This window comes from Abrus precatorius, unplaced genomic scaffold (genome assembly GCF_003935025.1).
Source record: "Abrus precatorius isolate BTA unplaced genomic scaffold, Abrus_2018 Scaffold7, whole genome shotgun sequence".
Classification (NCBI taxonomy): domain Eukaryota; kingdom Viridiplantae; phylum Streptophyta; class Magnoliopsida; order Fabales; family Fabaceae; genus Abrus; species Abrus precatorius.
In genome coordinates, this window is record NW_020874417.1 from 982,721 (window position 1) to 1,009,616 (window position 26,896).

Below are 26,896 nucleotides of genomic sequence, written 5' to 3' on the forward strand. Positions count from 1 at the left end.
TATTTATATTATTAATTTTTATTTTTATAGATTTTAATTTAAATTTTTACTATAAATTCTATTTATTAAAAACAAGTTAAAAAATAATAAATATTTTATATACTTCTATAAAATATAATATATTAATAAATATTGTTAAAATCTTTGTGAAATGCACAAATTTATTGCGATTAATATTTTGTTTAATAAATTAGTTTTATCTTAAAAATATAATTCACAAATATATTAAAAGTTAATTTTGTGTTAAAAATTAAATTTAAAATCGATTTTAAACTAAATTTAAATTTTAAAACTATTTTTGAACCAATTAAAACAATAAAATAAAATAATTTAAAATTCAACTCATATAATTAATTTATGTGATGAATAGATGATAAAAAGTAGAATATCTCTAAATATTTATTACTTTAATAAAATAAAAAAATAAAAAAATATTATTAATAAATTAAAATATACATAAATATTCTCTAAACATGTATTGTTAATGTAATAGAATAGAGTACTCCTTGTATTTATATTTTATCTTTAATAAATATTGATGCTTAACAAATAAATAAATAAATAAATATATATATAATGTTATATTATTTATTATAAAATTTAAATATTTTTTAATATAATAATTTAATAATAATTAAAAAATAGTTATAGTATATTTTTACCATATGTAAAAATAGTTTAAAATCAATTTTAAACTAAATTTAAATTTTTAAACCAAATTTAAACTGGTTTTAAAAAAATTAAAATAGATTAGTTTATAATCTAATTCATATAATTGGATTTTAAATGTATCTAAATTGATTTTTTGAAAATCCAATCTATGAATACCTTTAATGGAGCCTATGGTGTAAATCTTTCGCATTAAGACCACGAAAATAAAAGAAATGAGACCATGATGTGAGAAAACAAAATATTGTAAAATTATAAATTTCCTTCAATTTTATAGGAAAGTTTTCCTAAAGCTTTAATTTTATCTAATTATCTGTTTGAATTTTAAGTATCAACACCTAACCATTTTTACTAACTATTTCATATTTGGAACACCAAAAGTTATTATATTAATTTTGTTTTCAGTAAAAAAAGAATCCCAAGCATTGAAAAATACAAGTATATGGAAATTGATTTGGGAAAAAATTGGTGAAATGCCGGGTGCTGAACGTTCAAGCATCAAAGAGAACAACAATTACCAAATGTTCCTTCTTGCAACATAAAGAGCACGAGGTTTTTCTATCCTTTTCTATCTTACATATAACCACAAAATTAGTGAACTTTATATTATTCTACATTGAGTACAAGGAGGAATTTTAACCAAAATTAAGATTACTCTAAACACAGATGGATGTTTAAATTATATGTAAGATATTCAAAATCTGCCAAGTAACAAAATTTTGCTTGTTGATGCAATCCGAAAAAATTACGAGTCTTAAATATTCTCTGTCCGGGTTTCTAAGATGTATTTAAGATGTTCTGGAATAATCAGCTGCAGCACAGAAAACAGAAACCAAACCAGCCATCCCAATCACCTGCGTCCAACTTCGTGTCCTAGCAGCAACAGCTGCACCTGCTACGGCACCCGCAATCAAACCATTGACCTGTTGGGGAAATTTAGAAAGAAAAGGAGAAAATTTAAAATTAATTTCAGCAACTCATTGAACCAGGATCATGTTGTATTGTCACTCGCGATTGTTAAAACTTAAGTGCCTACATATGCAACCATGCAAATACATAAATCTAGCCAGATCATTGCTCGAAACATGCTTTGCAATGTCAAAAATAAAATGGTGGTTTCCGAATCAATGCCAAAGTTAGCCCCCAAAACTACAAACATAGCGTTAAGCAGTGTGCTGTCTGGTAAGAAGAATCTAGCCATTCAAAGAACCTTAGATAAATATATAACTAAGTCCCTAATGACCTGTCACTAATATTCAAAGATTGAAGCTTCTACGCAATCAAAGGTTCATGGTGCTTGAGTGCCTTTTTTTTTCTTTTCAGTCTTGTGCTTGAGTGCTTTGTACTTGCAACATCGTATTAACGTTGAAGCGGTATGATCCTACCAGGCCCAAACCCAATACCATTGCTCCTACCACCTCGATCTCTAAAGGCCTTGCTGCCCATAATAAGCACACACCAAGGTGCATCCAAGTATCTATTAAGTCTAGAATAAACTTAAAACAACACGGATACAAGAAAATTTTCAAAATTCAAGATAGCTACAGTGTAGATACGTTAATGTAAATTAAAAAAAAAAAACATTAATGCACAATATTTATAAAGAGACTGGAGCCATGTGCAATTTTGTTTCAATGGTCAGGAAGATCAAGCTTCAATGATCAACGAAGACAGAGGATACGAAGAGATACAACATGTGAGACTAGAAGATGTGAGACCAGCAATATTGTGAGATGCAGAATAGAGATCACGTGCAAGACCCAGAACAAAAAGAGATGTGCAAAAGCCAAAAACAGCGATGTGTGAGATCAGCAAGCCCTGATACCAGTCCATTTTGTTACGACCGTACTATGTGCAAAACAGTAACAGAAGCACTGGGTTTAAGATTGAAACTAGCCATATTGAAAATTACCAATGCACTGTATCTTTGGTCAAACATATTTTGATGGTAAGTCATATGAAAGCAGTGCACCAAATGAATCAATTAATGAAATTAAAAAAAAAAAAAAAACGGAGGATAGTCCCGAGGATATTACGTAGGTGAATCATACGTCTGCAACACTGATATTTTGCCAATTTTGGAGTACTTGGGCTTCATAGGTACATACACCTTTCTGACATGAAAAAGTAGCATTGAGACCACCCCAGGAATAGTCAAGAATTAAAACAGATATCTAAACATCTGACATGACTGAAGGAACATCTCCGCCAATCCGAGCAAGCATAAAATAAATTAAAATCCGAAAATCATAAATCTATACTAGAAGCACAAATTCTATTGCCTGATACTATATCTGAAAGCTTCATCACAGGTCTAGATTTGTTGAAAGAATGACTCTATAGCATTTGCTCAGTAACAAAATCTATTTCACCTAATTGCAAATGAATATTTTTTATACTGTTGACCATTTGCAAACCAAGGCAAAAGAGAGAAGGAATTCACTAACCCAATCATTCTGCCTCCTGTATTTCTGAACCCCACATCGAGTAATGCTGAAAACGCCAGCTACAATCCCTAAAAATCGAAATCAAGCAACGTTAACGCTCAAAGCATGATTGCACATCTTAAACATCATCTTGTCCATAGTTGAATTACCACATCGAAACAAGTTTTTGCGAACTGAATTTGCCTGTGCAACACAAAATTAAGTCATCAGGTCACTGAAAACCTTAAAACCAGTTTTGAATTTGATAGAATAATAAATAAATAATGAAATGATTCCTTTACCACAAAAGAAGCTTGAGCAATACCAGTAAGACCTGCACAAGAAATGGATGATCACAAGTTAGAAATTCATATTCATAATCATAATAGAAATTATAGTGGTACAACTAGCATTACGAGTAAGCATGTATAACACAAATTTACCCTGTTGACGAGCGTCGTAGGGACCGCTACACAAGCCCCAGATTGCACCTGCCTGAAGAACAATTTATAGTTTCATTAGGTCGCTGATTTAGCAATTAAAGAAGAAGCAAGCTATAACATACGACGTTACCGTTCCGACACGAATGATAGACTCGACGGCGATGGAGGAGCACGGAACGACGTCGTCCATGTGTTTTTTTTCCAGTTTCTCCCAGTCGCAGCGGAAGGCACCAGGGATGGGAATGTTTTTCACAACTGGGCCTTTTGTTGGGCTTAGACCCATGCTAAAATATCATTGGCCCAAATACTTAGAACCCGAATAAAAAAAATAAATGGGCAAAACGGCAGCAGTTGCTGGCGTTTTAAGAGACGGAAACCCTAGTTTATATTGGTAGCGCTGCTTCTGTGTTGTTCGTTTATCCCCATCAGCAGGAGCAGAGTGTGAGAGAGAGGCGCGAAGATGAGCGGAGCGAAGGGGAAGAAGAAGGGAGCGAGCTTCGTGATCGATTGCGGGAAGCCGGTGGAAGATAAGATCATGGACATTGCTTCCCTTGAGAAGTTCCTTCAGGAGAGGATTAAGGTCGGCGGCAAGGCCGGTGCACTCGGCGATTCCGTTACCGTTACGAGGGACAAGAGCAAGATCACCGTCAACTCCGACAGCAACTTCTCTAAAAGGTGCTTTCTTCGTCTTTGACTAACGGTGCTTAGTTCACGACTCTGCTCTTGTGCTTCATGTTTTTTAAACCATTACCATTGTCGCGTTCCTCTAATCAAGGGGTTCTATTTTCCCATATTGTTGTTCGTCGTCAATTAATCTTATTGCTCCGCTAGCTGAGATATTTACCAAGGGGAAATTTTTTGCCATGTTACTGGCATTTTGCACTTCCACTCTTATGCGTTTCTATTAGGTTAACTAATTTTTTCCTTTAGTAATTTTGTACTATGGGATTGGTTGGTGGTATAAGGCTAAATGCGGTCATCATGGTGGAATATGCTTCATTTAGTTGTTGTTTAACGTTTATGATGTGATTTGTTAGATTGCTTAATAACTTGTCATGTTTATTTGAATTGAAAAGTATATGTAGAGATGCCCTGTTTAGTTATCTTCTCGGGTAAGAAGATTAGGTGTTGCTGTATGCATATTCTATGTATGTATCATGAAATTGAATTTGGTTTTTTTGTAGCCCAATTTTCTGTGGGTACATTTCCTCTCTCTAGTATTTTGATTTTCCTTCATTTACAATTTTCTATTCATCACCTTGCTCAGGTATCTGAAATACTTAACCAAGAAGTACTTGAAAAAACACAACGTGAGGGATTGGCTCCGGGTGATTGCCTCCAACAAGGACAGAAATGTCTATGAGTTGAGATACTTCAACATTGCTGAGAATGAGGGTGAAGAGGAGGACTGAATGTTTAATTATGTCTTGAGGCATTCTCCGTCAGGCTTAGTTGTTGTGGAGTCTTTTTTATCTTTGTTGTTTATTGACTTGTTACTGGTTGTTTAAATATTCCTGTGTTTAATTTGGAACTTTTTGCCCTAATGAAGTTTTACAGTGATTATTGGAGAGGTTGCCATAAAAATTCAGATACCGTTCGTGCAACTTTATGTTGGCATGACTATTGTTAATTTGGTCACCTTTTACTGTTACAATGCCAGATGTGTTTTTTGGTTTTTCCTCTTCCAATGGGGCATAAAATTTGTGTTATTATCGATGATAATCACAGAAAGTTTAATTTGACGCCGGATTCACCTTTATTAAGCAGGGTAGAGTTTTCTCCCCGAAACATCTAGATTCGGATCTCGACTTCTATGCACAGTATTTAATAGCCCAATGTACAGGCTCGCAGAAGTACAGTGTTGCAGGTGGAGTCTTGGTGGCACGGGAGGCTTAAAAAAGTAAAAATTCATGCGTGAATTAATACGATATAAGGGCAGCAAGAACTCTATTGAACGATTTTTTTTATGTTAGGGTGGTCCTAGCACTAGAATAGCGCCTAAATAATATTTGTGAAGGACCTCCGAGGGAAGTGAAGGAAAAGGGAAAACAAATAATTATTTTTTGTTAAATGATGTTGAAAGTAATCTAGTTCCAACCTATGAATGAAGCTAGAGGGCCTATTCAAAAATGTATTTTCTTTGGATAGATTATCATAACAACGATGTAGATCATAAAATATTATGCAATACTTTTGTTTTATAAAGTTGTCCTTTCACCTTAACATGAGATTGCCTTCGCGACTGATTATACAGCTAGAGAGAAGCATAATTTTGTTAAATAGCTAATGATTCATTGGCTTACAGTCGAAACAATCCATTATGTGTATTTGTCTTGTGATAAAATTCAAGTATCTTTGTTTTGTTTGATAAATATTTCCTTGATCAATTTAAATTGTAAATGTTACAAGAATATAACCACAATTCTAGGTTTTCTTATAATTTTATCATTATTAAGCCCTGGGTGAATTCTAAACAGTGCAATTACGAAGTAAGCAAGTAGCAACGAAAGTGGCAATTTTGAAGAAGTGAAGTGGGTAAAATAAAGGTCTCTACTCTGCAACACCAAAACCCAGTGTTTATGATTTCATTGGCTTTACGAGTGAGCTCCAATGCGTGCTTCGACGAAGGCTATATCAATATCATGTACACACCCAACCCTTCATCTGTCCCACCCCAACATCGAATCCTTCGTCTGGAATAACCTCATTCGAGCCAGCGCCAGAGCCACACTTCAACATTCACCGTTTCCACCATCACTCTCTCTCTACCTTCGCATGCGCTCCCATGCTGTGCTCCCCGATCTTCACACCTTCCCTTTCCTTCTCCAATCCTTCAATTCCCATTCTCAGCTCCCTCAAGGACGCTTACTCCATGCTCAAATCTTCCTCCTTGGCCTCACCAACGACCCTTTTGTTCAAACCTCCCTTATCAACATGTACTCTTCCTGTGGCAGCCTCACCTTCGCTCGCCAAGTGTTCGATGAAATAACTCACCCTGATTTACCATCTTGGAACGCTATCATCCACGCAAATGCCAACGTGGGCATGATTCATATTGCAAGGAAACTGTTCAATAAAATGCCCAACAGAAACGTTATATCGTGGAGCTGCATGATTCATGGTTACGTGAAGTGCGGTGAGTACAAAACCGCACTTTCTTTGTTTCGTAATTTGCAGGTGTTGCAAGGTCGTGAACTCAAACCCAATGAGTTCGTCATGTCTGCTGTGCTCTCAGCTTGTGCTCGCTTAGGTGCGCTTCAGCATGGGAAATGGGTTCATGCTTATATTGACAAATGTGGGATGAAAATCGATGTTGTGTTGGGCACATCTTTGATAGACATGTATGCCAAGTGTGGAAGCATTGAAAGGGCAAAATGCGTATTTGATGATATGGGTGTTGAAAAGGATGTGATGGCATGGAGTGCCATGGTTGCTGCATTGGCCATGCATGGACTTTCCGAGGAATGCTTTGAACTATTTGCGAAGATGGTAAGTAATGGGGTGAGGCCAAATGCTGTGACGTTTGTGGGTGTTCTTTGTGCTTGTGTACACGGAGGTTTGGTTAGTGAAGGAAGTGAATATTTCAAGAGGATGAGGAGTGAGTATGGTTTTAGTCCTCTGATTCAACATTATGGTTGCATGGTAGATCTATATAGTAGAGCAGGTCGTATAGAGGATGCTTGGAATGTTGTGAAAACAATGCCTATGGAACCTGATGTCATCGTATGGGGCGCTCTGCTTAGTGGGGCTAGGATGCATGGAGACATTGAAACTTGTGAGATCTCAATAAAGAAACTTCTTGAGTTGGAACCCACAAATAGTGGTGCCTACGTGCTTCTTTCTAACGTGTATGCAAAGCTAGGACGGTGGGGGGAGGTGAGGCATTTGAGAGACCTTATGGAGGTGCGGGGCATCAAGAAAGTTCCGGGGTGTAGTTTGGTTGAGATTGATGGGGTTATTCGTGAGTTTTTTGTGGGGGATAATTCTCATCCAGAAACCCAAGATATATATAGAATGCTTGATGAGATTATGAAGAGGTTGGAAAAGCATGGTTATACACGTAACACGGGTGAGGTATTGCTAGATTTGGATGAGGAAGGAAAAGAATTTGCATTGTCTCTTCATAGTGAAAAACTGGCAATTGCATATTGCTTCCTCAGGACAAGCCCGGGTACCACAATTCGGATCGTAAAGAACTTGAGGATATGTAGCGATTGTCATGCTGCAATCAAGATGATATCTAGGGAATTTAATAGGGAGATTGTTGTTAGAGATTGCAACCGGTTTCACCATTTTGAAAATGGGTTTTGCTCCTGCAAAGACTACTGGTAAATAATAATGGAAAACTCGAGTGTATATTTTTAATGTAGGATATATGTACAAACTATTGACTCGGATATAGTTTCACGAGAGAAGGGTGGACAGTATTCAGATAAAAAGAAAGGAACGAGAGTCGAGAGTATACTAATGATTCTCTATGGATAGAGGGCGAGTTAGAATAATACCACATACCAAAGTTCAGTTAGACAAAAGACACAAAGCAAGTGTTCTTTCGTTTGTTTGCCTTTAATGAAATTATTGTGTCCTTTAAACAGAAACTTCCTTTTTTGGTATGTATTGCCTTAAAATATCCGTCCACAGAGTGAGCTTCCTTTAGCAACACACGCTAATGCTACGTTATATACACAGTAAAAGGGACAGATGAAAAGAAATGAACGAGAGTGCGTGAATGATTCACTGTGGATAGAGGGCGAGTTAAAGTATAATACCACACGCCAAAATTCATTAAAAAGAGAAGAGACACATATAAAGCAAACGTTCTTTCGTTTCTTTGCCTTTAATGAAATTATTGTGTCTTATTCGTAATTTTATGATTTAAAATAGAAACTTCCTTTATTGGTATGTATTGCGTTAAAATATATTTGTCCACAAAGTGAGCTTCCTTTAGGAACACACACTAATGATTACTACATTATATACACGAGAAAAGTGAGCGAGGCGAAACACACCCTTAACTTTTACCTCAACTTTTGGACCTCTCAGCTAGATTCTTAACTCTTAGTTTATCTGTTAATTTTGTATAATGTGCCGTTAACAAGAAAGGCCAAAACCAAAAGTGGGACTGAGATATGTATGAGTGTGTGTTTGGAATAAATTTGCAAACTTGAATTTAAATTAATTTGACTTTAAATTTTTTATTTTGTTTTAAAGTAAGTGATTTAAATTGATGTGATTGATGTTTAATAGAAATTCTCTTAAAAATAAACTTGTAATAAAACTCAATATATATATATATATATATATATATATTTTATTTAACGCAAGAGTTATAGTTTATCATATTTACTCACATGTAAGTTTAGAGTTAAAGTTAAACAAAATAATCAAAGCATGTGTGCATCAATTTAATGTGATTATAAAAATGTAAACAAGATACTAAACATGCACTAAAATCTCTAATGATATTTAAAATTTAATAAAATTAAACTGTATATTATTTTTAATTTGAATTAGTTTTTTACATAAAAATTGGAGAGAAAAAAAAGTCCAATAAAAAATACCCCTTCCAGTCTTTCGGCTCATTGACGAGGAGCTAATGAGAATGAGAAGCAAAATATTGAGTCATTGACATCATGGAGTGTATCAGGAATAGATTGCGCTGTGTTTTTTTTTTTAATAATTTTTCGTTAATAATTTAACTAATTAGTCACTGATGTGAATTTCATGTTTTCAAAATAAATATCTTGCACTCTTCACACTAAAATAATAACAAATATCTTGCTCTATTCATCAAACAGTTAGAACTACATTGTTTAAAATTTAATTCAACATTTTAATAAGATAATTTTTAGTTATTATTTAACTATAAATTACTATTCTATCTTTAAAAATATTATTTTTTATTAAATAATTTCAATATTACATGTAAGAATATTTTTAATTAATTAAAAATATAAAAATATTTATATTAATAGTATATTAAAATTAAACTCTATTATTTATACAACAAAGTTTTATAATTATTTTCTAATACTACTTTTTATTTTGCTTAACCATAGTCCATATCACTTAATTACATATTCATTTTTATTTTTTTCTCTCTTTCTTTTATTTTATAGAAGATTATATAAAATGTACAACTAACACCTCATAGTAATAAATATCTTGCCCCTAAAACTTTAAAAAAATAATAAGTATTGCGTAAGGGTAAAATTGTGATAGGGAAAGGTAACATTAGTTTATTACTAGTGGAAAAGGGACAAGTGGCAACTTGCTTTGAAGCTTTATTTCGAGGAGAGATAAAATAAATAATAATAATAATAATAACTAAAGAAAAAAAATTATTTGGATAATGAAAGTAACGAAAAAAAATTACTTATTTGAATATTGAATGAGTAAAAAATATAATACAAAATAATAAAATTATATAAGAATTTTTTTTGTAATAATAATAATAATAATAATAATAATAATAATAATTTACTAAGAAAATTAACATAGTATCCTTTGTTAATACTTTTTATAATAATTTTAAAAAAATTAATATTAAAATAAACTTAAAAAATCATCTTTCATTTTATTATTCATTTCACTGCCAGAAAGGGTAGAAAAATGTAGGACTACCTTCCATTTTTCTTTCTTATCACTTCAAATAAAAACATTCAAATAAAACATTCAACCCCACGTTATTCTCGTTTCCAGCTGTACGGCAACTGGATTTGCCTCCGATCAAGTAAAATATTCCCTAATAAATTTCACTTTAAATTATATTTTTAGTCAAATATTATATTAAAAATTTCAATTTAATATATATATATATTATATAAATAAATGTTTTCAGATTAATTTTTACCATATTATGACGCATAAAAACAAACAAAAAATATAAAAAAATTATTTCTATGCGTCTATCAAATGTGCATTTAACTAATAATAATTTTTAAGAAAATATAGAACACTAAACTTAATTGAAATAAAAATTTGTATTATAATTTTATTTATTTTTAAAATATACCTGATTATTGTTAAAAATTTTGCTTTATTTGATATGATTTGATTAATATTAATTTTTGGTATTGAATCTAAGTATGTAAAAGGAGTAAAAAATATTCGTCGCAAAAATTGATAGAAAATGTATGAATTATTTAATTTATGTTTCCCCTGTGGTCCAAGCAGCCAATTTCTCGCTTATGAATTAGGTTCACAAGTTCCTATTAATGCTTGGGTAGCAGAGTTCCGAAGGAAATGGAGAAATAATTTTTCATTTATAAATTTAGAAAATTTTAGAAATATTAATTCTTAATATAAGTTATTTATATATTTTTTTAAAATTATTATCTTTTTACATATTTTTATTATTAATTGTTTAATAACTTATATAATAATAAATTATAAATTTAATTAAAATAAATTTAAAATACCGCAATTAATCTTTTAAAAAATAATATATTAACTATTTTTAATATTTTTTCTTACGGGGAGTGATTCAGTCCAACTATAAAATGAACCGAGAACCATGTTGGACCATGCAACAACACGTTCTGTAAAGTTACTCTCAAATCCAAAATCTGTTCCATTTGTATGGGAGTAAAAAAAAATGGCTGTTGCCGGGAAAATCCCCCGCGATCCGGTCCGGTGAATTCTGCCTTCGCCGGTACATCTTTGATTTGTCCTCTCCTCATTCCAAATCCATAACTCCACCTCTTTTCTTTCTCAATTTGCACTTCCCATTCTCAGATCAAATGCATAGTTTGCGTGCTCGAACTCTCGAATACAAGCTCGTGATTAGTTTTGCAACTTCTTAAAAAAATAGAAAATAATAAATATTAATTCTTCTGAATCTACTACTGATACATACTTGCTCGACTCGAGTTCATGCTGCCAGCTGAATAATTGCTTCTATTTTTTTTTTCTCAAAATTCGAAAGGGATCTCGTGTTGTTTAAGCAATAGATTGTTTTGGTCAATTTTTTTTCAATTTGGTTTTTGACGGAGGTTAACGACCTCGCATAATCAGTGTCCTGAGTGATGTATCTGATATCTTACTTGTTGTACAAGGGCGTGGCTGTTTTCTGGCGTGAACTCTCTGAATTGAACATTGTTGGTACATAGCCCAATAAGGCAAAAAGAATGGTTAACTTTTCGAGTATACTGGGGGATGAGAAATGTGAAAAGCACTTAATTTTTAGTGGAGAAATTGTTCTTGGAGGAAATTTTAGGACATTTTTGTATTTTCTCGGCCTTGCTTATTGTTTCATTGGATTATCGGCTATAACTGCTCGCTTCTTCCGATCAATGGAAAATGTTGTGAAGCACACAAGGAAGGTAGTGGAGGTAGATCCTGTTACTAAAACTGAAATTATTAGATATGAAAAAGTTTGGAATTACACAATTGCGGATATTAGCTTGTTGGCCTTTGGAACTAGCTTTCCTCAGATATCATTAGCCACCATCGATGCTATACAAAACATAGGGAAGCTTTATGCTGGAGGTTTGTTTTCCAAAGCTATTGTCCTGTTTCTCTCTTATTATAGAAGATTACAATCATGTTTGATTCGTTTATTGATTATGATTTTGGTGGATTTGACATTTAGGGAATATATGCAATGAAGTAGTTTTTTTTTTTTTTCCCCTCATGTTTTAATCCTCTGTCTTTCTGCTCTGACAGCCGCTTTCTTTTTACTGCTAAAATTACATTTATTTGGTAGGCTACATATAGTGCTGATTTGGCACATTCTGAAGTATTCACTTCTTTCCTTGTAGTTTCCTCAAATTGCTAAACAAGGGTTAATTGACCAAGCAATTGATTTCTCATTGTTTTACATGTTTACAATGGTTATTATAACCTCTTTTAAGACTTTGACTCCACCTCTGACTACTATTTATTCTGTACCAGAAGTACCTAGAGAATTTCTTGATTGATTAGTTGCTAACAACCTTAAACTGTCTAAAGTAGTTTTCCAAACTTAAGTGTGTGCAATAATTTTATTCCTTTTCAATAATACTGATGCTGCAGTATCAGTATTTTTTCATTCTTATCTTCAATTCTTTCTGGAATTATTGAGAGGCTCTAGACTGTTAACCATTATTGTAACTCTCTATAACTCTGCTAAATATTCAGGTTTGGGACCTGGAACACTTGTTGGTTCTGCTGCATTTGACCTTTTCCAGATCCACGCTGTTTGTGTAGTAGTTCCAAAAGCAGGAGAGCTGAAAAAGATTGCTGATCTAGGAGTATGGCTGGTGGAGCTGTTTTGGTCATTTTGGGCTTACTGTTGGTTATACATAATTTTGGAGGTAATTCCAATTCTTCTGTTTACAACATCTTAAATTTCTATTGTTTGCTTCCTTCTCATTTTTATCAATTCATTTCTGGACGTGTAAAAATCTAATTTGGGCGTTCATTTCTGACACGAACCCTGCTTTTCTTAAAAACAGTATATAACCTACGAAAAAGAGAAAACTTCCGAGACTGCCTCTCACTTTCAAGAATGTTAGATGTGATTCTTAGGTTTTCATGGCCAATGTCTTTAAGTGAATTTGCATCTCCTACATGGGCACTGATATCCTACAAAAGGATGCGCCCCAATCAGCAAGTCATGACAATTACAACTCATTACTCATACTTAGGGTTTGATAACTTCAAAAACAATAAAAAAAAATATAAAAAAAGTTGACATATGAGGACTATCTTGTTTAACTGTATCATGACTTTTTTTATTCAATATTTTATTGTTCTTTTTTATTTTTTGTGATATATTGATTATGAAGCTGAATGTAGGTGTGGACTCCAAATGTGGTGACTCTGTGGGAAGCCTTGTTGACAGTACTGCAGTATGGATTACTATTGATCCATGCTTATGCTCAAGACAAACGTTGGCCCTATATTTCTCTACCAATGTATATGCTTCCACTGGTTTCTTTTTATTATAATTGACCAAAAATATTAAGATTCCTTGATCCTCTCAAATATTGATCGTGCTAGTCTGATGCCTTATTGTATATTTGAAGTGCAAGAGATGATAGGCCTGAGGATTGGGTGCCAGAAGAGACTCCTTACTTTCAACAAGAAGCGCATGAGAAGGTGGAGTGCTATGACGAAAAAAATGTGGACACTGTTGAAATTTTTTCCATTTATTCAGAAAACCTGACTGGTAGTTGTCCCCACCTTAATGTAGTGAAATTTGGCTTGACTTGGCACGATGTTTTCTTCTTCTGAAACAATTTACTTAGAAACTGAAACATCCTGAAATTCCCGATCATACTGTGTCAAAATGTTTCTAATTTGCAGATCCATTGTATGTCAGAGTACCTCAAATAGATGAGGAGGCTGAAATTTCAGACGAAGTTAAAGAAACTACGTTGGAGGATACCCATTTGTTTACAATTTGGACACAACAATTTGTGGATGCACTGAGGGTACTTCATTTTATGTTGCTAGTGTGTCTTTAAGATTAAATGCTGATATCATAGATTCAAGGAAAAAACTGTTAAGAACAAGATCTTATCATTGATTCATGAACATCGTTACTATTACTGTTACTAAGGCTATATACTAAATTACTAAGTTTATGACTATGAAGGCTAGGATATTGGCCTCTTCTGATAAAGAAATGTATTCTCTCAGGATAGTACAATTGATCTTATGTTATTATATATATATATATATACCCACATCATGTCACAAATTCACTTATAATTTTAAGGAAAACTGCAAGTTGAAGGTCATGCCCATCTCTCTGCTCCTATGTTGATCTCACTCTATTGTCTTTTGCCTCCTGGTAATTCCTATAGTTATGAAACCATCTTGCTCTCCTGTTTTGGTTGCCTATGTTCAAAATCATTTTCTCTCTATTTTAATCCTTCGCTTCTTCTGTCCCTTACCTTCACAAAGGATTGTCAGTATCTGTCTACCCCCAAATAAATTTTAGATAGGTCAAATTTTCTAATAAACATAGTTCATTGTTTACATTTTTCTAGCTTTTGAGTCAGTTTGTGATTCCACACTAAGAAATTATAAATGGAAATTCCTAACTATCAAGCTAATTTTCTAAAGGCCATTTCCCTTTTGTACTTTATGTAGTCATAAATTTAAGACATTTATAACATTTATACCTTGCTGTTATTTTGAAGTTTGGATATAATGGTATTTATTGAATTACAGAGAATTAAGTGTTATTCATTGTAAGGGCAAAAATTCACAGTTTGGAGCCAGATTTGGATAGTAGTGCAATTTACTAACCATACATCCTTTAATAATTAGCATTTTTTTACGGTAGTTTGAAATTGTGAACATTAATTTACTGATAAATAATTCTGATGTAGAATTCCAACAACATATTTTCAATTTCTGATGTCTGAGTCTGCAATTTCTTCAACAGTTGGAGAGCCCAGAATCAAAAAAATTGAACAATGTCTATCTCCGCATAGCTCGAATTTTCTGGCAATTGCTGCTTTTACCATGGAGATTTTTGTTTGCTTTTGTTCCTCCATGCCAAATCGCTCATGGGTGGATCTCCTTCATTTGCTCTCTGCTTTTCATCAGTGGGATAGCTTACATTGTGACTAGGATCACAGACCTTATAAGCTGCGTCACAGGTTTTCTTAGAACTCAATGATATTCCTGTTCACTTCTTTAAAGTTCAGCATAGATCCAATGTTTTCTCTTTGATTGTCAATTCATATTTTAATTTGTTTTTCTTAATATTTGGCAGGCATTAATCCTTATGTTATAGCATTTACAGCACTAGCCAGTGGAACCTCATGGCCTGATCTAGTGGCGAGCAAGATTGCTACTGAACGTCAAAAAACCGCAGATTCTGCAATTGCAAACATCACTTGCAGGTCTTTATCTCAATATGCATTTCATTCTTGCTCTAGGACATGGTCACATGTCATCAATACGTGATGGTTTGCCTTAAAGCTTTTCTTAAAGAAGGATATTAGTAGTTAGTAATTTTCCTGGAATGCAGCTTTTGATTTTTCTTGCATTTTAGTAGTTTAATCCGAAACTTCTGAAGGAAGTTATAAAGTCAAGTGGTTCAACCCCTTATTAGCTTTACTACGTGTTTCAAGCATCTTGGCTGATTTAAAACACAATCTGATCGATATTATTGAAGTCTATATGGTCATAAATATAAATGTTATGGAGCTGGCATCTGGAACTGAATTGGACCAGCAAACTATAGATTGTTTTGTGTTACAATGTCATCAAAGTGAAGATTGCAATGTTAACTGCAGGAAAAGAATTATCTTAATAATGTCCTTTAATTCTTGAAAATTATGAATATAAGAGAGGGAATTTATTTGCTCAGATGAAATTCAATTCAAAGGAAACGAGGACTAAATTGGACACGAGTTTTGTAATTGATAAGTATTGTGATCTGTGGTACCTTTTTTAAATGTAACAGGTATACCCTTTTTGTCCTTCAAGTCAAATTTTGGAATTAAAAAAATCAAATTCCTATATTCACGACCACTAAAAATTTCAATATGAATATGGAATACCCAATATTGCAGAGATCTTAGGTCCGCAGTTATTCTTATTCCCTTGGTCCGAAGCCTTTCAGATAATAGGGGATCTTACATACTATTATAAAAAGAGATATATTTTTTGAATCCGGATCGCCTGTAGTTCTGGCAGAAACTGCATACTGCAGTTTTGAATTAGCTTAAACGAAATTTTTTTACTTAAGTGAATTTTGGTAAAAAAATGATTTTGACTTAAGCTATAGAAAATTCGTTTAAGCCAATTTTGCTTAACTCAGGAAAATTTGCTTAAGCGAATTTAGAAAGAGTAGCAGAAAAACTAAAGAAAAAAAGAGAAAGGGAGGGAAACCAAAGATAGGGCAAGAACACAAGGGAGAGGGAGAGCAGGAGAAAGCTAACAGAGAGAAGAAAAAATGGTTAGATGAGGAGAGAAGGAGAGGAGGATGAGTGGGGGTGAAGGGGAGGGAAGGAGAGGAGAGCTAGATGAGAAGAGAAGGAGAAGGAGACTGGGTGGGCCGAAGGAAGAAGAGATAGGGAAGGGGAGAAAAGAAATGGATTGAGTGAGAAGGAGAGAGGAAGAGTGTGGCTGGATTAGAAGGAGAGGATAAAAAAGAAAACCGAGAGAAGGAAACATTTTCTTCTTCCTGCGTATTTTCGCTTAAGCGACTCCAAATTCATTTAAGCAAAAATACCGCTTAAACAAAAATACGCAGAAAAAAGATGTTACAGTATATTTTCATTTTCGCTTAAGTGAATTTTTCTGGCTTAAGCGAAATTGGCTTAGGCGAAATTTCTTCGCTTAAGCGAATCCAAAACTGCAGCTTGCAGTTTCCGTTAGAAGTGCAGACTATCCGGATTCATATTTTTCATGCAACACTTTTCTGTATCATTATCTTCTCTCTCTCCATCACATCAATCATCCTTTCTCATACTTTTTTCTCTTCTCTTCCTATCTCCTCTCTAAGTTGTACAAAAAATTACACAAACTAACTTGTACCCAATGTAATTTCTCCTATAAAAATGCTAGTAATGCCTTCTTTAATGGTATCAGAGAAATGTTATTCTCATATCATATCTTCCCAAAAAACATGATATATTTATATACAAATAGCTTTTGATAACTAATGACTAACAGAGTAGTTACTAACCGATAACAACCAATAACAGAAAATAGCTATTACTGCCTAACACTTTAAATAACTAAATTATTTGCTAGGATTTCTGAATGAAATATCTTTATTTTGTAACATGCTTTTCCCTTTTCATTTTATGCCCGTCTGAATCCTGTTTTTATGAAGCATGGACTACTTAAGGTTACTTTATGGCTCGCCAAATCATTAGAGCTGGTTAGCTCAATTAACTTTAGTCTTTTGTTCTTTTTGCAGCAATTCAGTGAATATATATGTTGGTATTGGCGTTCCATGGCTTATTGATACTTTGTACAACTTCATAACATATAGAGAACCTCTCCGAATCCAAAATGCAGGGGGACTAAGCTTTTCGTTGATTGTTTTCTTCTCCACTTCTGTTGGCTGTATAACAGCTTTGGTTTTTAGGCGTATAATTTTGGGTGCAGAGCTAGGAGGGCCGAGGCTCTGGGCATGGATTACCAGCGCGTTCTTCACGTTGTTGTGGATTATTTTTATTTTACTATCTTCGTTAAAGGTTTCTGGGTTTATTTAGAATTATTTAGGGAACATATTTAGTCACTTAAATTTATGACATAGGTCAAACGCCATCTTTCTGGGTATTACTTCTATTTTTCTCTCTTTACATGTATTACATATTTTGATTAAAAGGCTTGTGGGGTGGGGATTCCAACAATTATCTAATCTAATAGCCATTAGATATTGATTTAGGTGGTGAAGTGAATAGAAAAGGCCCCACGGTATATAATTTCATCTTCTTGTCATTAAGGAAACGATAAGAATGAAGCAAAGCACCACTGATCGCCTTGTTAACGTCTGTGGGATAACTAGAATTATCCAATGGTGAGGCATCAAGGAAAGCCCTACACTCTTTTAGTTCCCTTTTTTGCGTCGGTTTCCCCACTTAAGAAAGACAACGGTGTCGTTTCAAACCCATATTCATCTACAGCCTCACACGTTATCCTTGTCAATGCGCCTATGAATATGAAACAAGCAACACATCCAATAATGTATGTATAATTTTATGTGGTATCTAGCACAATGCACAATAATTAATTACCTTCAAGTGGGATGAGTTTTGAGCCTGATTTGCAATAGACAACGCCTTGAACACCTATGTTGGTGGATACAAGTTTTTTGAATGTTAGTAAATAACAATATTTTTGTTGTGAATCGTTTAACAATAAAATATGAAGGTACATTGCATGGGCTATAGAATGTTGAAAGTTGTCTTTCTCAGACTGGGATCAATAATTGTTTTATTCCTTTTTTGGTCCAAAACATTGCTTCTAACTTGTATTTAGAAAACGTAAATGCCAACCGCTTGTTTCCAATTAAATTAAAAAATTACATACATGCGATGAACGCACAGCTACCTGTCATTCCAGGCCATACATAGCTTTAATTAGGGGTGATCATAAATGAATTCAACTAATATTCCATCAATCTGACTTGATTCAAACTAAAAATTTTAGTGTATATATAAATATTAGATTACTTTAATTCTAACTCGATTATTATTGGATTATGTACAATCAACTCGATCAATTTGAAATAACTCGAACTACCTTATTTTCGTTTTTTCTGGTTTTATTATTAATATTATTTTAAATTTTGTATATGTTGTGGATAATATGGAAATTTATCTTTATTTTGAATAATTGGTTGTTAAAATATAGTAAAGAATTATTTAATTTGTATGCAGTTCCTAAAGCTTTTGGGATAATTCAATCGTGCCATGCTTTCTGTATCTATGATTCATGCCATGCTACTATTTTATTATATATATATAAGGAACTCTTGCATGAATGGTTTGTTAGAAAATTTTTGATTAATTTGATTTTAATTAATTGGTGATATAATTTTTATAAAACAAGTAAAATGGATAACTTAATATTTTTTCTATAATTACATATAATTTTGTGATCTATTAGAAATTTAAAAAACATCATGCTTATGTATTTACTGAGTTTAAACTTAATTAACAGGTGCATTACAATTTTGTGTAGAGCTTAATAGGCTTGATATCCACAATAAACGAATATTATGCGTTACATGTATATTATACAAAAAAAGAACAGGATCACTGTTTATTTTTACTTACTATGACTTCTCACAGTTTTATCAGAGTGAGAACTCAGATAAATTAAGGAAGACTATGAGTAGAAAATTTTATTCTTCGACATATGCATTTGGGCACGAACTTTTTTTTTAAAGTATCGTTTTGAATTTTTTTTTCAAAGAATATGCAATTTTATTTATTCCAAAATTAAGCATACTAATTTTTAATATATATTTCATTAAAATTGCTTACATCTTCACTTTAGAAACAGAAAAATGTTAGTTTTGACATCTGTGAGAAACACGCGTACAGTGGATGTCGTGATGTCTTCATTTTTTATTTTTTTTTTCTGATCATTTCTTTAGTTTTTATGTGATATGAAGGAAATTAAAAATATAAATAAATCTAATAAAATATAAACATACAATATAATTTTTTTCAAATAGATGCTACAATAACGTGATTCTTTTAGAAAAAACAAATTCATGACAAATCTCATGAATTGACTTCACCATTGTCATAAGCAAAATTCAACTAGATAGTTGAAGTGGTTGGAGAGAGGGAACAAACATGAAGGAACAAAGGATGGCTCAAGAACCTTTATGAATCCATATCGGAACACCGTATTAAAACTTGCAATAAAAATCTTAAAGGGAAGGAGGTTTCGTCATTTCCTCCTACCAACGAATTACATATGAAATCAACACGTTTAGCAAAACATTAGAAAAACCACGTACACCATAAACAAAAATAAAATAATAAAAAACAATAAATCATGCATGATTCTTGACTTCGCATCCTTTTTATGTTAATTTTGTTTGGGAAACCGATGGACGTGGATCATATAGAAGCCGTTTCAATAACCATTAGGGGCTGGAACTGATGTGGATTGGGAGGTGCAGAAGAAAGGTCCGACAGAGTACAATTTCTTCTTATTGTCAAGAATACGATAAGAAGAAAGGGTAGCACCACTGATCCCGTAGTTAACATCGCTGGGAACTTTACACGTCTCTAATGGAGAACTCTCAAGGTATGCTTTGCATTCTCCAAACTTCAGTTTGTGTCCAAACTCCGCAAGTGTCACTGTGGCCAAGAAATAACCTTTTCCATCTGTTGCATCACTCAATACTGATATAGGACCTGTCTCGTACCCATTCTCGTCCACACATCCGCACGTAACTCGTGCCACGGCTCCTGCACCCCTCACACGTCCATCCATATACAATTATTAACAAATATATATCACCATACCCCAAACTATCATAACATAAGTTCTTTAATTGACAACACAGCCATAAAAAATGTTTTAAAAATAAAAAAAAATAATATACCTTGAATTGGGAAGTAATTAGAGCCTGATTTACATAAAACAACTCCTTGGACACTGATGATTGTGGGCAGCAGTGGCACTTCATCTTCTCCTTTTGGTTTGGGCACTTCATAATCTGGTTTCGTAGGCTGTGGTTTGTAATAATCTTTTTCGGGTTTGGGCACTTCATAATCTGGTTTTGTAGGCTGTGGTTTGTAATATTCTTTTTCGGGTTTGGGCACTTCATGATCTGGTTTTGTAGGTTGTGGTTTGTAATCTGTTTCGGGTTTGGGGTTCTGAAGCGTTGGTGCTGGACCATATCCATAATCAGTTGCCGAGGCAAAGACTAGCAATGCCGAAAGCAGCATAGAGGTTGCGAAGAGGGACTGAAGGAAAGCCATTAATAAAATTCTTTGTAATGCTTTTGCAAAGGGGTAATGAAGAAATGCTTCCAATTTATGGTGAGGTACGAATGCACTAAATACCTTCTCTATTTATAGAGAGAATGATTGCCCAATTATCTTATTCATAATGTTTTGGAAATGTGGAAGAAATATATAATACTGTATGGATGATTGGATGGAACAAGATAGTTGGTTTCACGTTATGGACCTGACAACCATAAAATTCATGGTCAATGCTATGTGATATTCACCTCTATATATTTTGGACACGGCATGGTATTTCATTTGCAGGTGCTCCTTAAATCCTTTCGATGCAATCATAATATTTTTTATTTAAAAAATTATTTTAAATTTTTTAACCAGTATTCTTAAGACAACAGTTCACATATATCAAATTTAAATACTAAATTATTTGATTGGATCAACTAATTTTTTATTAATCATTCTTATAAGCTTCAATTGTTTTACTGAACTTCCCTCAGGATAAAGTGCGATCGAGGTTCATCTAACATAAGACCTTTCTGGTTAATATCTGTCGATAATAGATGAAATACTCGTAATTTGTATCTCTTATTTTGGTGACATAATAGATAAAATAAAAACAATTGTTATAAAACAAGATCTTAGTGAATCTGTTCTGTTCATATCTTCAGCAACATGCTATCTTGTTAATGTATGTCACTCATTCCTATTTATTTTGTTAGATAAAATCTCATATAAATAAACTTATTAAATGATTTAAATTTATCTTTTATTAATGAAGTAACGTGAAAATTTATTTAATGATGAAAGTATTTAGTAGTTAAAATCATTTTATAATAAAAATTTATTTAATGAATTTTGAGTGTAATTGACAACTCCATAATAGAAATACGACAGAAATGTTGTATTTAAAAATCTTCGCGCAATTGGTAAGAATTGCACCAGACTATTTGATTTTAATAAATAGAGTTTATAGTAAAAATTTAAATTAAAATCTATAAAAATAAAAATTAATAAATAAATAATAATAAATTTTTATGTTATAATATTTTAAAAATTAAAAAAAAAACATAAATATAAAAATAAAAGTGGTAATTAATTTAAAAATATTTGTTATATTTTAATATCTTTAATTATTTTAAATATTTAATTTTAATTATAAGAATTAAAATTAATAAAAAAATTAGTAATAAAATATAGTTATAATAAAATTTTGTAAACTAATATAATGCTAAAATTTAATAAATAAAGATATAAGGTTGTTTCATATATATAAATTTAAATAATTAAAAAAATAAATTTTAGAAAATAGATTTAGATACTAAACTAATTACACAAATATAGTTAATAAAAAAATCAGTTTAATGTGGATCTAAATTTTTAAAATCAATTTGACATTGATTATGAATTAGATTTATAAAATTAATTTTTTTAACACCCTAGGCTCCATTACGAAATCTCATACATGTTATGTTTGAAAATTTTGTGTTGCTAGTTTATGAAATGTGAAAGGCGTATGAGACGTGGAGGATCCAAATATAGTTTTAACATTGTGTAATGGCCTTTTTATTAGAAAAGGAAAAAAAAAAAAAAAAGGATAATAATAGCATGTGCTGCGCGATTCAGTAATATTAACAAATACTGTTTAAAATGGGATTGGGAATAGCACACATCTTTGCAAATATGGAATGGGTTATCGGCCCCAAATTCATTTTCTTTATTTTTTATTTTTGGATCAAAATAGTTAAACCGCAACAACACAAATTCTTAAATAGAGAAAGGATAGGATCACACAAGAACGTGGTTCATTGAAATGTGAGTGAAATCCACCCTCTCTGCCCCACCCCCAATTTCCCCATCTCCTACAACGAAAACGGCCTTTTACCCTTTCATGAAAAGCTTCGTTGCTGCTTTCAACTCGTCAACACTCATCATCACCTCATCGGAATAGTTACCTTCCTTTGCATGGATATGAAGTTTAAATATTTTGAAGTAAATTATCCCAATCCGGATCTTTCTCTTTCAGGCTTATATAGTTGTTTTTCATTTGTGTGATTATCATATTAATTGTAGATATTATATTATACTTAATATTAGGTTTACACAAAGAACTCAAGGGGATTGCAGCTTTTCACCTGCCAATGGTTGCCTTTTTCTTCTCCCAAGGCTCTTGTTTTCCTTTGTCATGGTTGATTCTACACTTCTATTCTCTCTCCTTCACATTCTTCTCTCTATCTCACGTTGGGAGTGATTGTTTAACCTGATATTGTTGATTGCTGGCAGGTTATGGCATGGAATGTAGTAAATTCATGAGAGGTAATCTATGTTCTTTGATGACTTCTTGTTTTCCTTTGTCATTACTCATTTCTCTCTCCTCTTTTTCTTTTATGAATTTTTTGCTGAATTGTATTTTTAGTCCCTTATTTTAGTTTAAGATGCAATTTTAGTTTTTTATTTAATTTTAATTGTTGATATTTATTTTTTATAATTTTTTAATTATTCAAATTAAAATTAGTAATTTTGATTTCTTTGTTGATATTTTATTTAAAATTCTTAAATTCTCAAATCTCATTCAAAATTTTTATAAATAGAATTAATTATTTCTTTTATGCTTATTTCCTCCAAGAGCCTAATTTTTGCTCAAACCAGCTGAAGTTTTCAACCTAAAGAATGTAGTGTTACGTTTAATATATGATAGAGCATTGTATGATCTTTTGCTTGTTTGATGGCTACAGCATGTGGAGAGAAGTTAGCGAATGCTGGATATGCAGTGTTTGGGTTAGACTATGAAGGACATGGACGCTCTGCTGGTGTTCGTGGTCTTATAAATAGGATTGACAATATTGTTGATGACTGTGAAGAATTTTTCAGGTCAATTTACGGTAAGGATTCAATTTTTGCCTTCATAAACAAAATTCTCATTGTTGAAATGAATACTTGAGAATTTCTTTATGTTGAGTTGCTTACTCATTTGGGTATCTCAGAGTTCGAAGAGTACGAAGGAAAAGCCAAATTTTTGTATGGGGATTCATTGGGAGGGGCAGTGTGTCTACAATTACATAGAAGGGACCCTTCATTTTGGGACGGTGCCGTTCTTGTTGCACCTATGTGTAAGGTATGAGTGCCTTTTGCACGTGAGAGTGTGGACATACAATTTTAACTCTCTAAGCAGAGTATTAAATTTACATATTTTTTTAATAAGTTAAAAATAATTTATACTTCTCAATTTTTTAAAAATATTTTCTTATTTAAAATTCTCTATATTTTAAAAAGATAAATCATTTTCAGCTTGTAAAATAAGATGGATTATTGTTGACCTAAGAAAATGTGTGACATGCTTAATGAACATATGTTCAAATAAATGTCAGATATCAGAGAAGCTGTTCAAGCCACTCCCTGGGGTTTTGAACGTGTTAACGAAAATTGAAGATATTATACCAAAGTGGAAAATAGTTCCCACAAAGAATATCATTGACTCTGCCTTCAAAGATCCTACCAAAAGAGAAGCGGTGAGGTTTAGATAGCGTTTGATACACATGATAAACTGGGATGCAACATAACATATAAACTTTATTAATGTTTCATGTTTTATTTAAAAAATAAAACACAACAAGACATGGGGCTATAAAAGTACTACATTTTAGTACCATTATACCTAAAAGAGGTGGATTCTAAGAGACGAATAACATGTTCCATTTTATAACACTACCCCAATGTCCTTTCTCTATATTAATGAAATTTCCAAACTTAAAATTAACTATAATTGGCAACTATTGAGTAATGACTGAAGTCTTGTTTTATAGTGTCCGGGTTAGTTATATGTCCTTTAATGATGATTGCAGATAAGGAGTAACAAGCTGATATACCAAGATAAGCCCAGGTTAAAAACAGCAATGGAAATGCTAAGAGTTAGCACGAATATTGGAGACCATTTACATGAGGTGATTTATAGATTCATTAATTTGCTTTTTGAATATATTTGTAATCAAATTAGCCCACCTTCTATTTTGGCTTAAAAATCAAATTACCCCTTTTTGGTCTCATTTTATGAGTTTTTAGCAGGTGACACTTCCATTTTTACTGTTACAAGGGGAGAAAGATATTGTGACAGACCCAGCAGTAAGCAAGGCATTATATGAGCAAGCAAGTAGCACAGACAAGACCATAAAATTGTATGACGGAATGTGTCATGGTATAGCAACTGGAGAGAGTGATGAAAACATCGCAATTGTATTTTCAGACATCATAACTTGGCTGGACGAGCGCGCTACCGAGAAAGATTTTTAAGTCTTTTGACCAACCAATTCAAAATGATCCAGCATTGAGAAATTAGCAACAACTACTTCACCTGCTAATGTTGACAAACATGACCAATAAACTGAATCGTGGAAGAGCAATCTTGATTATTTGCATGGACTCGGATCATTAGTGTTGAGTTATATACGAGCCACTCTTGTGGGTGTTGTCTTTTATGCCATGCCAACTTGTTAGAAAATTTTGTTCTATCTTGGCCAACTTCATCAACCCTAATCCAAATTGTTTCCATAACAGAGCAAAAAAAGGCTTCGAAGTGCAAATTTTGTGGGGAAGATGCTTTTTGCAACTTTTTTTCTCCCTTCTTATTACACCATTAATAAATTTTGTAATTGTGGAAACATATCACTAAACAGAATCTGAAAAACATAAATTATTGGTGTACGTCTCTTTTTCTATTTCTTTCCAGAAAACTTATTCTAATAAGTTGTTATCTCTTCTTCTCTAGAAAGTATGAATTATTCTTCTACAATGATCCTAAATAGTTTTGGAGTATCAATAATCACAATACATCTAACCATTAAATTAAAAAATGCATTTACTCACAGAAAGAAAATGAGCAGATGTCACCATTAGAATATCATCAATCCTTGCCAAACATCTTCACAGCCACCATCGATGCCTTCTCTACCTAAGCCACAGCACAAAATCAACTCTACAACGTTCCACTTTTATGCCATTGCCAGGTGTACAAGCCACAGACGACGCGATTTTTTTTATTATCATAAAAGAATATTTTAAAAAATAATATCAAGAAAGTGATAAAAGAAAGAAAGAAAAAATGGTAGAAAGCGAGATACTTTTTTGGGTTAGTATGATAATAGAAATGATATTTTGATTGATCTTAAAATATTTATTAATGTCACTTGTAAATTCTATTTAAATAATGTATTTTATAGTTGAATTGAATTTATGATAAAAGAAATTGTTACAACTTTTTATGAATAGTAAGATATGGATTTTAGAATTTAGTTCTTTTAAATCTTTTTATCAACTAAATTACGTTAAAGTCAATTAATACTTTTTAAAATATATGACATAATAAATTTACTCTTATTTAATATTATTGAATTTAATTTTACTAGCATAGTTGTTTATTTTAATATAGGTTTCTATAAAATTTATTTATTAAGGATAAATAAAAATATATTAATAATTTTTTATAAAAATTATAAAGTACCTTATAAAAATAACTACTAAAATTTTCTAGAATGCGTCTTATAAAAAGGATTAGGGGAGCATAAACTAAGAGTAAAGTTCTTCCACCATATTGCAACATGACATTTTTATTTTTATTTTTAAAGTTATTACTTTTTAATATTTTATTTCATTTATATGTTGCTTAATATTTTGCACTCTAACATTTTCAACTAAGTTTTTGATAATTTTATAATCATTTTAATATTTTTAAAAATTAATAAAAATGTAATCATTTTAATAAAATAAAAAATCTTATTATAAATGTTAAATATAAAAATTATATTAATATAATACTCAACATCATAAGAATATTATTTTTTTATAATATTTTATTAATTAAAATTTACAACAGGAAATTTTTCATATTTTTATTTTATTAAACTTATCACCTCATTTATGTTTTATTAATTTTTTATTTATTTCACTAAATGTTACTTAATTTTTACAATCT

General features: G+C 32.0%; 7 protein-coding genes across 12 annotated transcripts; 4 read left to right on the plus strand and 3 right to left on the minus strand.

The window, feature by feature from the left end:
• Positions 1-1,288: 1,288 nt before the first annotated feature.
• Positions 1,289-3,746, minus strand: LOC113870978 (outer envelope pore protein 16-4, chloroplastic). The gene is made up of 6 exons (XM_027507601.1): positions 3,669-3,746; positions 3,539-3,590; positions 3,398-3,429; positions 3,266-3,299; positions 3,117-3,184; positions 1,289-1,592 (listed from the first exon to the last, which is right to left on the minus strand). Exons 1-6 carry the CDS (start codon positions 3,726-3,728, stop codon positions 1,458-1,460), a joined length of 381 nt encoding a protein of 126 aa, XP_027363402.1. The 5' UTR covers positions 3,729-3,746; the 3' UTR covers positions 1,289-1,457.
• On the plus strand, positions 2,857-5,285 carry LOC113870979 (60S ribosomal protein L22-2-like). 2 transcript variants are annotated; one of them, XM_027507603.1, is made up of 3 exons: positions 2,857-2,876; positions 4,004-4,213; positions 4,806-5,285. In XM_027507603.1, exons 1-3 carry the CDS (start codon positions 2,857-2,859, stop codon positions 4,948-4,950), a joined length of 375 nt encoding a protein of 124 aa, XP_027363404.1. In that variant the 3' UTR covers positions 4,951-5,285. The 2 variants fall into 2 exon arrangements, with proteins under 2 accessions (XP_027363404.1, XP_027363403.1); XM_027507602.1 differs by lacking the exon at positions 2,857-2,876 and having other exon boundaries at positions 3,947-4,213.
• A 721-nt stretch (positions 5,286-6,006) lies between these two features.
• LOC113870969 (pentatricopeptide repeat-containing protein At3g62890) lies at positions 6,007-8,119 on the plus strand. Its single transcript, XM_027507591.1, has one exon. It carries the CDS (start codon positions 6,149-6,151, stop codon positions 7,868-7,870), a length of 1,722 nt encoding a protein of 573 aa, XP_027363392.1. The 5' UTR covers positions 6,007-6,148; the 3' UTR covers positions 7,871-8,119.
• A 2,945-nt stretch (positions 8,120-11,064) lies between these two features.
• LOC113870971 (magnesium/proton exchanger) lies at positions 11,065-17,924 on the plus strand. The gene is made up of 8 exons (XM_027507594.1): positions 11,065-12,028; positions 12,659-12,834; positions 13,319-13,437; positions 13,549-13,691; positions 13,829-13,956; positions 14,919-15,135; positions 15,252-15,381; positions 17,412-17,924. The coding sequence occupies exons 1-8, from the start codon at positions 11,668-11,670 to the stop codon at positions 17,707-17,709; spliced, it is 1,572 nt and encodes a 523-aa protein (XP_027363395.1). The 5' UTR covers positions 11,065-11,667; the 3' UTR covers positions 17,710-17,924.
• LOC113873819 (proline-rich protein 3-like) lies at positions 17,860-18,376 on the minus strand. The gene is given in 3 exon segments (XM_027512152.1): positions 17,860-18,055; positions 18,057-18,150; positions 18,235-18,376. Coding segments are annotated over 3 exon segments (432 nt in total).
• Positions 18,377-20,092: 1,716 nt separating this feature from the next.
• Positions 20,093-20,946, minus strand: LOC113870973 (proline-rich protein 1-like). The gene is made up of 3 exons (XM_027507596.1): positions 20,788-20,946; positions 20,568-20,694; positions 20,093-20,430 (listed from the first exon to the last, which is right to left on the minus strand). Exons 1-3 carry the CDS (start codon positions 20,944-20,946, stop codon positions 20,093-20,095), a joined length of 624 nt encoding a protein of 207 aa, XP_027363397.1.
• A 1,754-nt stretch (positions 20,947-22,700) lies between these two features.
• LOC113872599 (caffeoylshikimate esterase-like) lies at positions 22,701-25,996 on the plus strand. Of its 5 annotated transcripts, none has more exons than XM_027510282.1 (8): positions 22,701-22,923; positions 23,029-23,119; positions 23,215-23,247; positions 23,667-23,813; positions 23,916-24,046; positions 24,300-24,440; positions 24,774-24,872; positions 24,994-25,996. In XM_027510282.1, exons 1-8 carry the CDS (start codon positions 22,897-22,899, stop codon positions 25,216-25,218), a joined length of 894 nt encoding a protein of 297 aa, XP_027366083.1. In that variant the 5' UTR covers positions 22,701-22,896; the 3' UTR covers positions 25,219-25,996. The 5 variants fall into 5 exon arrangements, with proteins under 5 accessions (XP_027366083.1, XP_027366084.1, XP_027366086.1 ...); XM_027510283.1 differs by having other exon boundaries at positions 22,732-22,923; positions 23,029-23,075; XM_027510285.1 differs by lacking the exon at positions 24,300-24,440 and having other exon boundaries at positions 22,732-22,923.
• The last annotated feature ends 900 nt before the right edge of the window (positions 25,997-26,896 follow it).

What these genes read in the sequence shown, in the direction of transcription:
- LOC113870971 (XM_027507594.1), top strand. Translation starts at nt 11,668, where the DNA reads ATGGTTAACTTTTCGAGTATACTGGGGGATGAGAAATGTGAAAAGCAC. An exon ending in CCTTATAAGCTGCGTCACAG is followed by an intron (nt 15,136 to 15,251) that starts GTTTTCTTAGAA and finishes AATATTTGGCAG; the next exon opens with GCATTAATCCTTATGTTATA. An exon ending in ATTGCAAACATCACTTGCAG is followed by an intron (nt 15,382 to 17,411) that starts GTCTTTATCTCA and finishes TTCTTTTTGCAG; the next exon opens with CAATTCAGTGAATATATATG.
- LOC113870979 (XM_027507603.1), top strand. Translation starts at nt 2,857, where the DNA reads ATGACTGAAGGAACATCTCC. An exon ending in ATGACTGAAGGAACATCTCC is followed by an intron (nt 2,877 to 4,003) that starts GCCAATCCGAGC and finishes CGCGAAGATGAG; the next exon opens with CGGAGCGAAGGGGAAGAAGA. An exon ending in GACAGCAACTTCTCTAAAAG is followed by an intron (nt 4,214 to 4,805) that starts GTGCTTTCTTCG and finishes CACCTTGCTCAG; the next exon opens with GTATCTGAAATACTTAACCA.
- LOC113870973 (XM_027507596.1), bottom strand. Translation starts at nt 20,946, where the DNA reads ATGGCTTTCCTTCAGTCCCTCTTCGCAACCTCTATGCTGCTTTCGGCA. An exon ending in CTACAAAACCAGATCATGAA is followed by an intron (nt 20,695 to 20,787) that starts GTGCCCAAACCC and finishes TACAAACCACAG; the next exon opens with CCTACGAAACCAGATTATGA. An exon ending in TAATTACTTCCCAATTCAAG is followed by an intron (nt 20,431 to 20,567) that starts GTATATTATTTT and finishes TGAGGGGTGCAG; the next exon opens with GAGCCGTGGCACGAGTTACG.
- LOC113870969 (XM_027507591.1), top strand. Translation starts at nt 6,149, where the DNA reads ATGCGTGCTTCGACGAAGGCTATATCAATATCATGTACACACCCAACC.
- LOC113870978 (XM_027507601.1), bottom strand. Translation starts at nt 3,728, where the DNA reads ATGGACGACGTCGTTCCGTGCTCCTCCATCGCCGTCGAGTCTATCATT. An exon ending in CTACGACGCTCGTCAACAGG is followed by an intron (nt 3,430 to 3,538) that starts GTAAATTTGTGT and finishes TTTCTTGTGCAG; the next exon opens with GTCTTACTGGTATTGCTCAA. An exon ending in TTGCTCAAGCTTCTTTTGTG is followed by an intron (nt 3,300 to 3,397) that starts GTAAAGGAATCA and finishes TGTGTTGCACAG; the next exon opens with GCAAATTCAGTTCGCAAAAA.
- LOC113872599 (XM_027510282.1), top strand. Translation starts at nt 22,897, where the DNA reads ATGGATATGAAGTTTAAATATTTTGAA. An exon ending in TCTTGTTTTCCTTTGTCATG is followed by an intron (nt 23,120 to 23,214) that starts GTTGATTCTACA and finishes GATTGCTGGCAG; the next exon opens with GTTATGGCATGGAATGTAGT. An exon ending in ATGTAGTAAATTCATGAGAG is followed by an intron (nt 23,248 to 23,666) that starts GTAATCTATGTT and finishes TGATGGCTACAG; the next exon opens with CATGTGGAGAGAAGTTAGCG.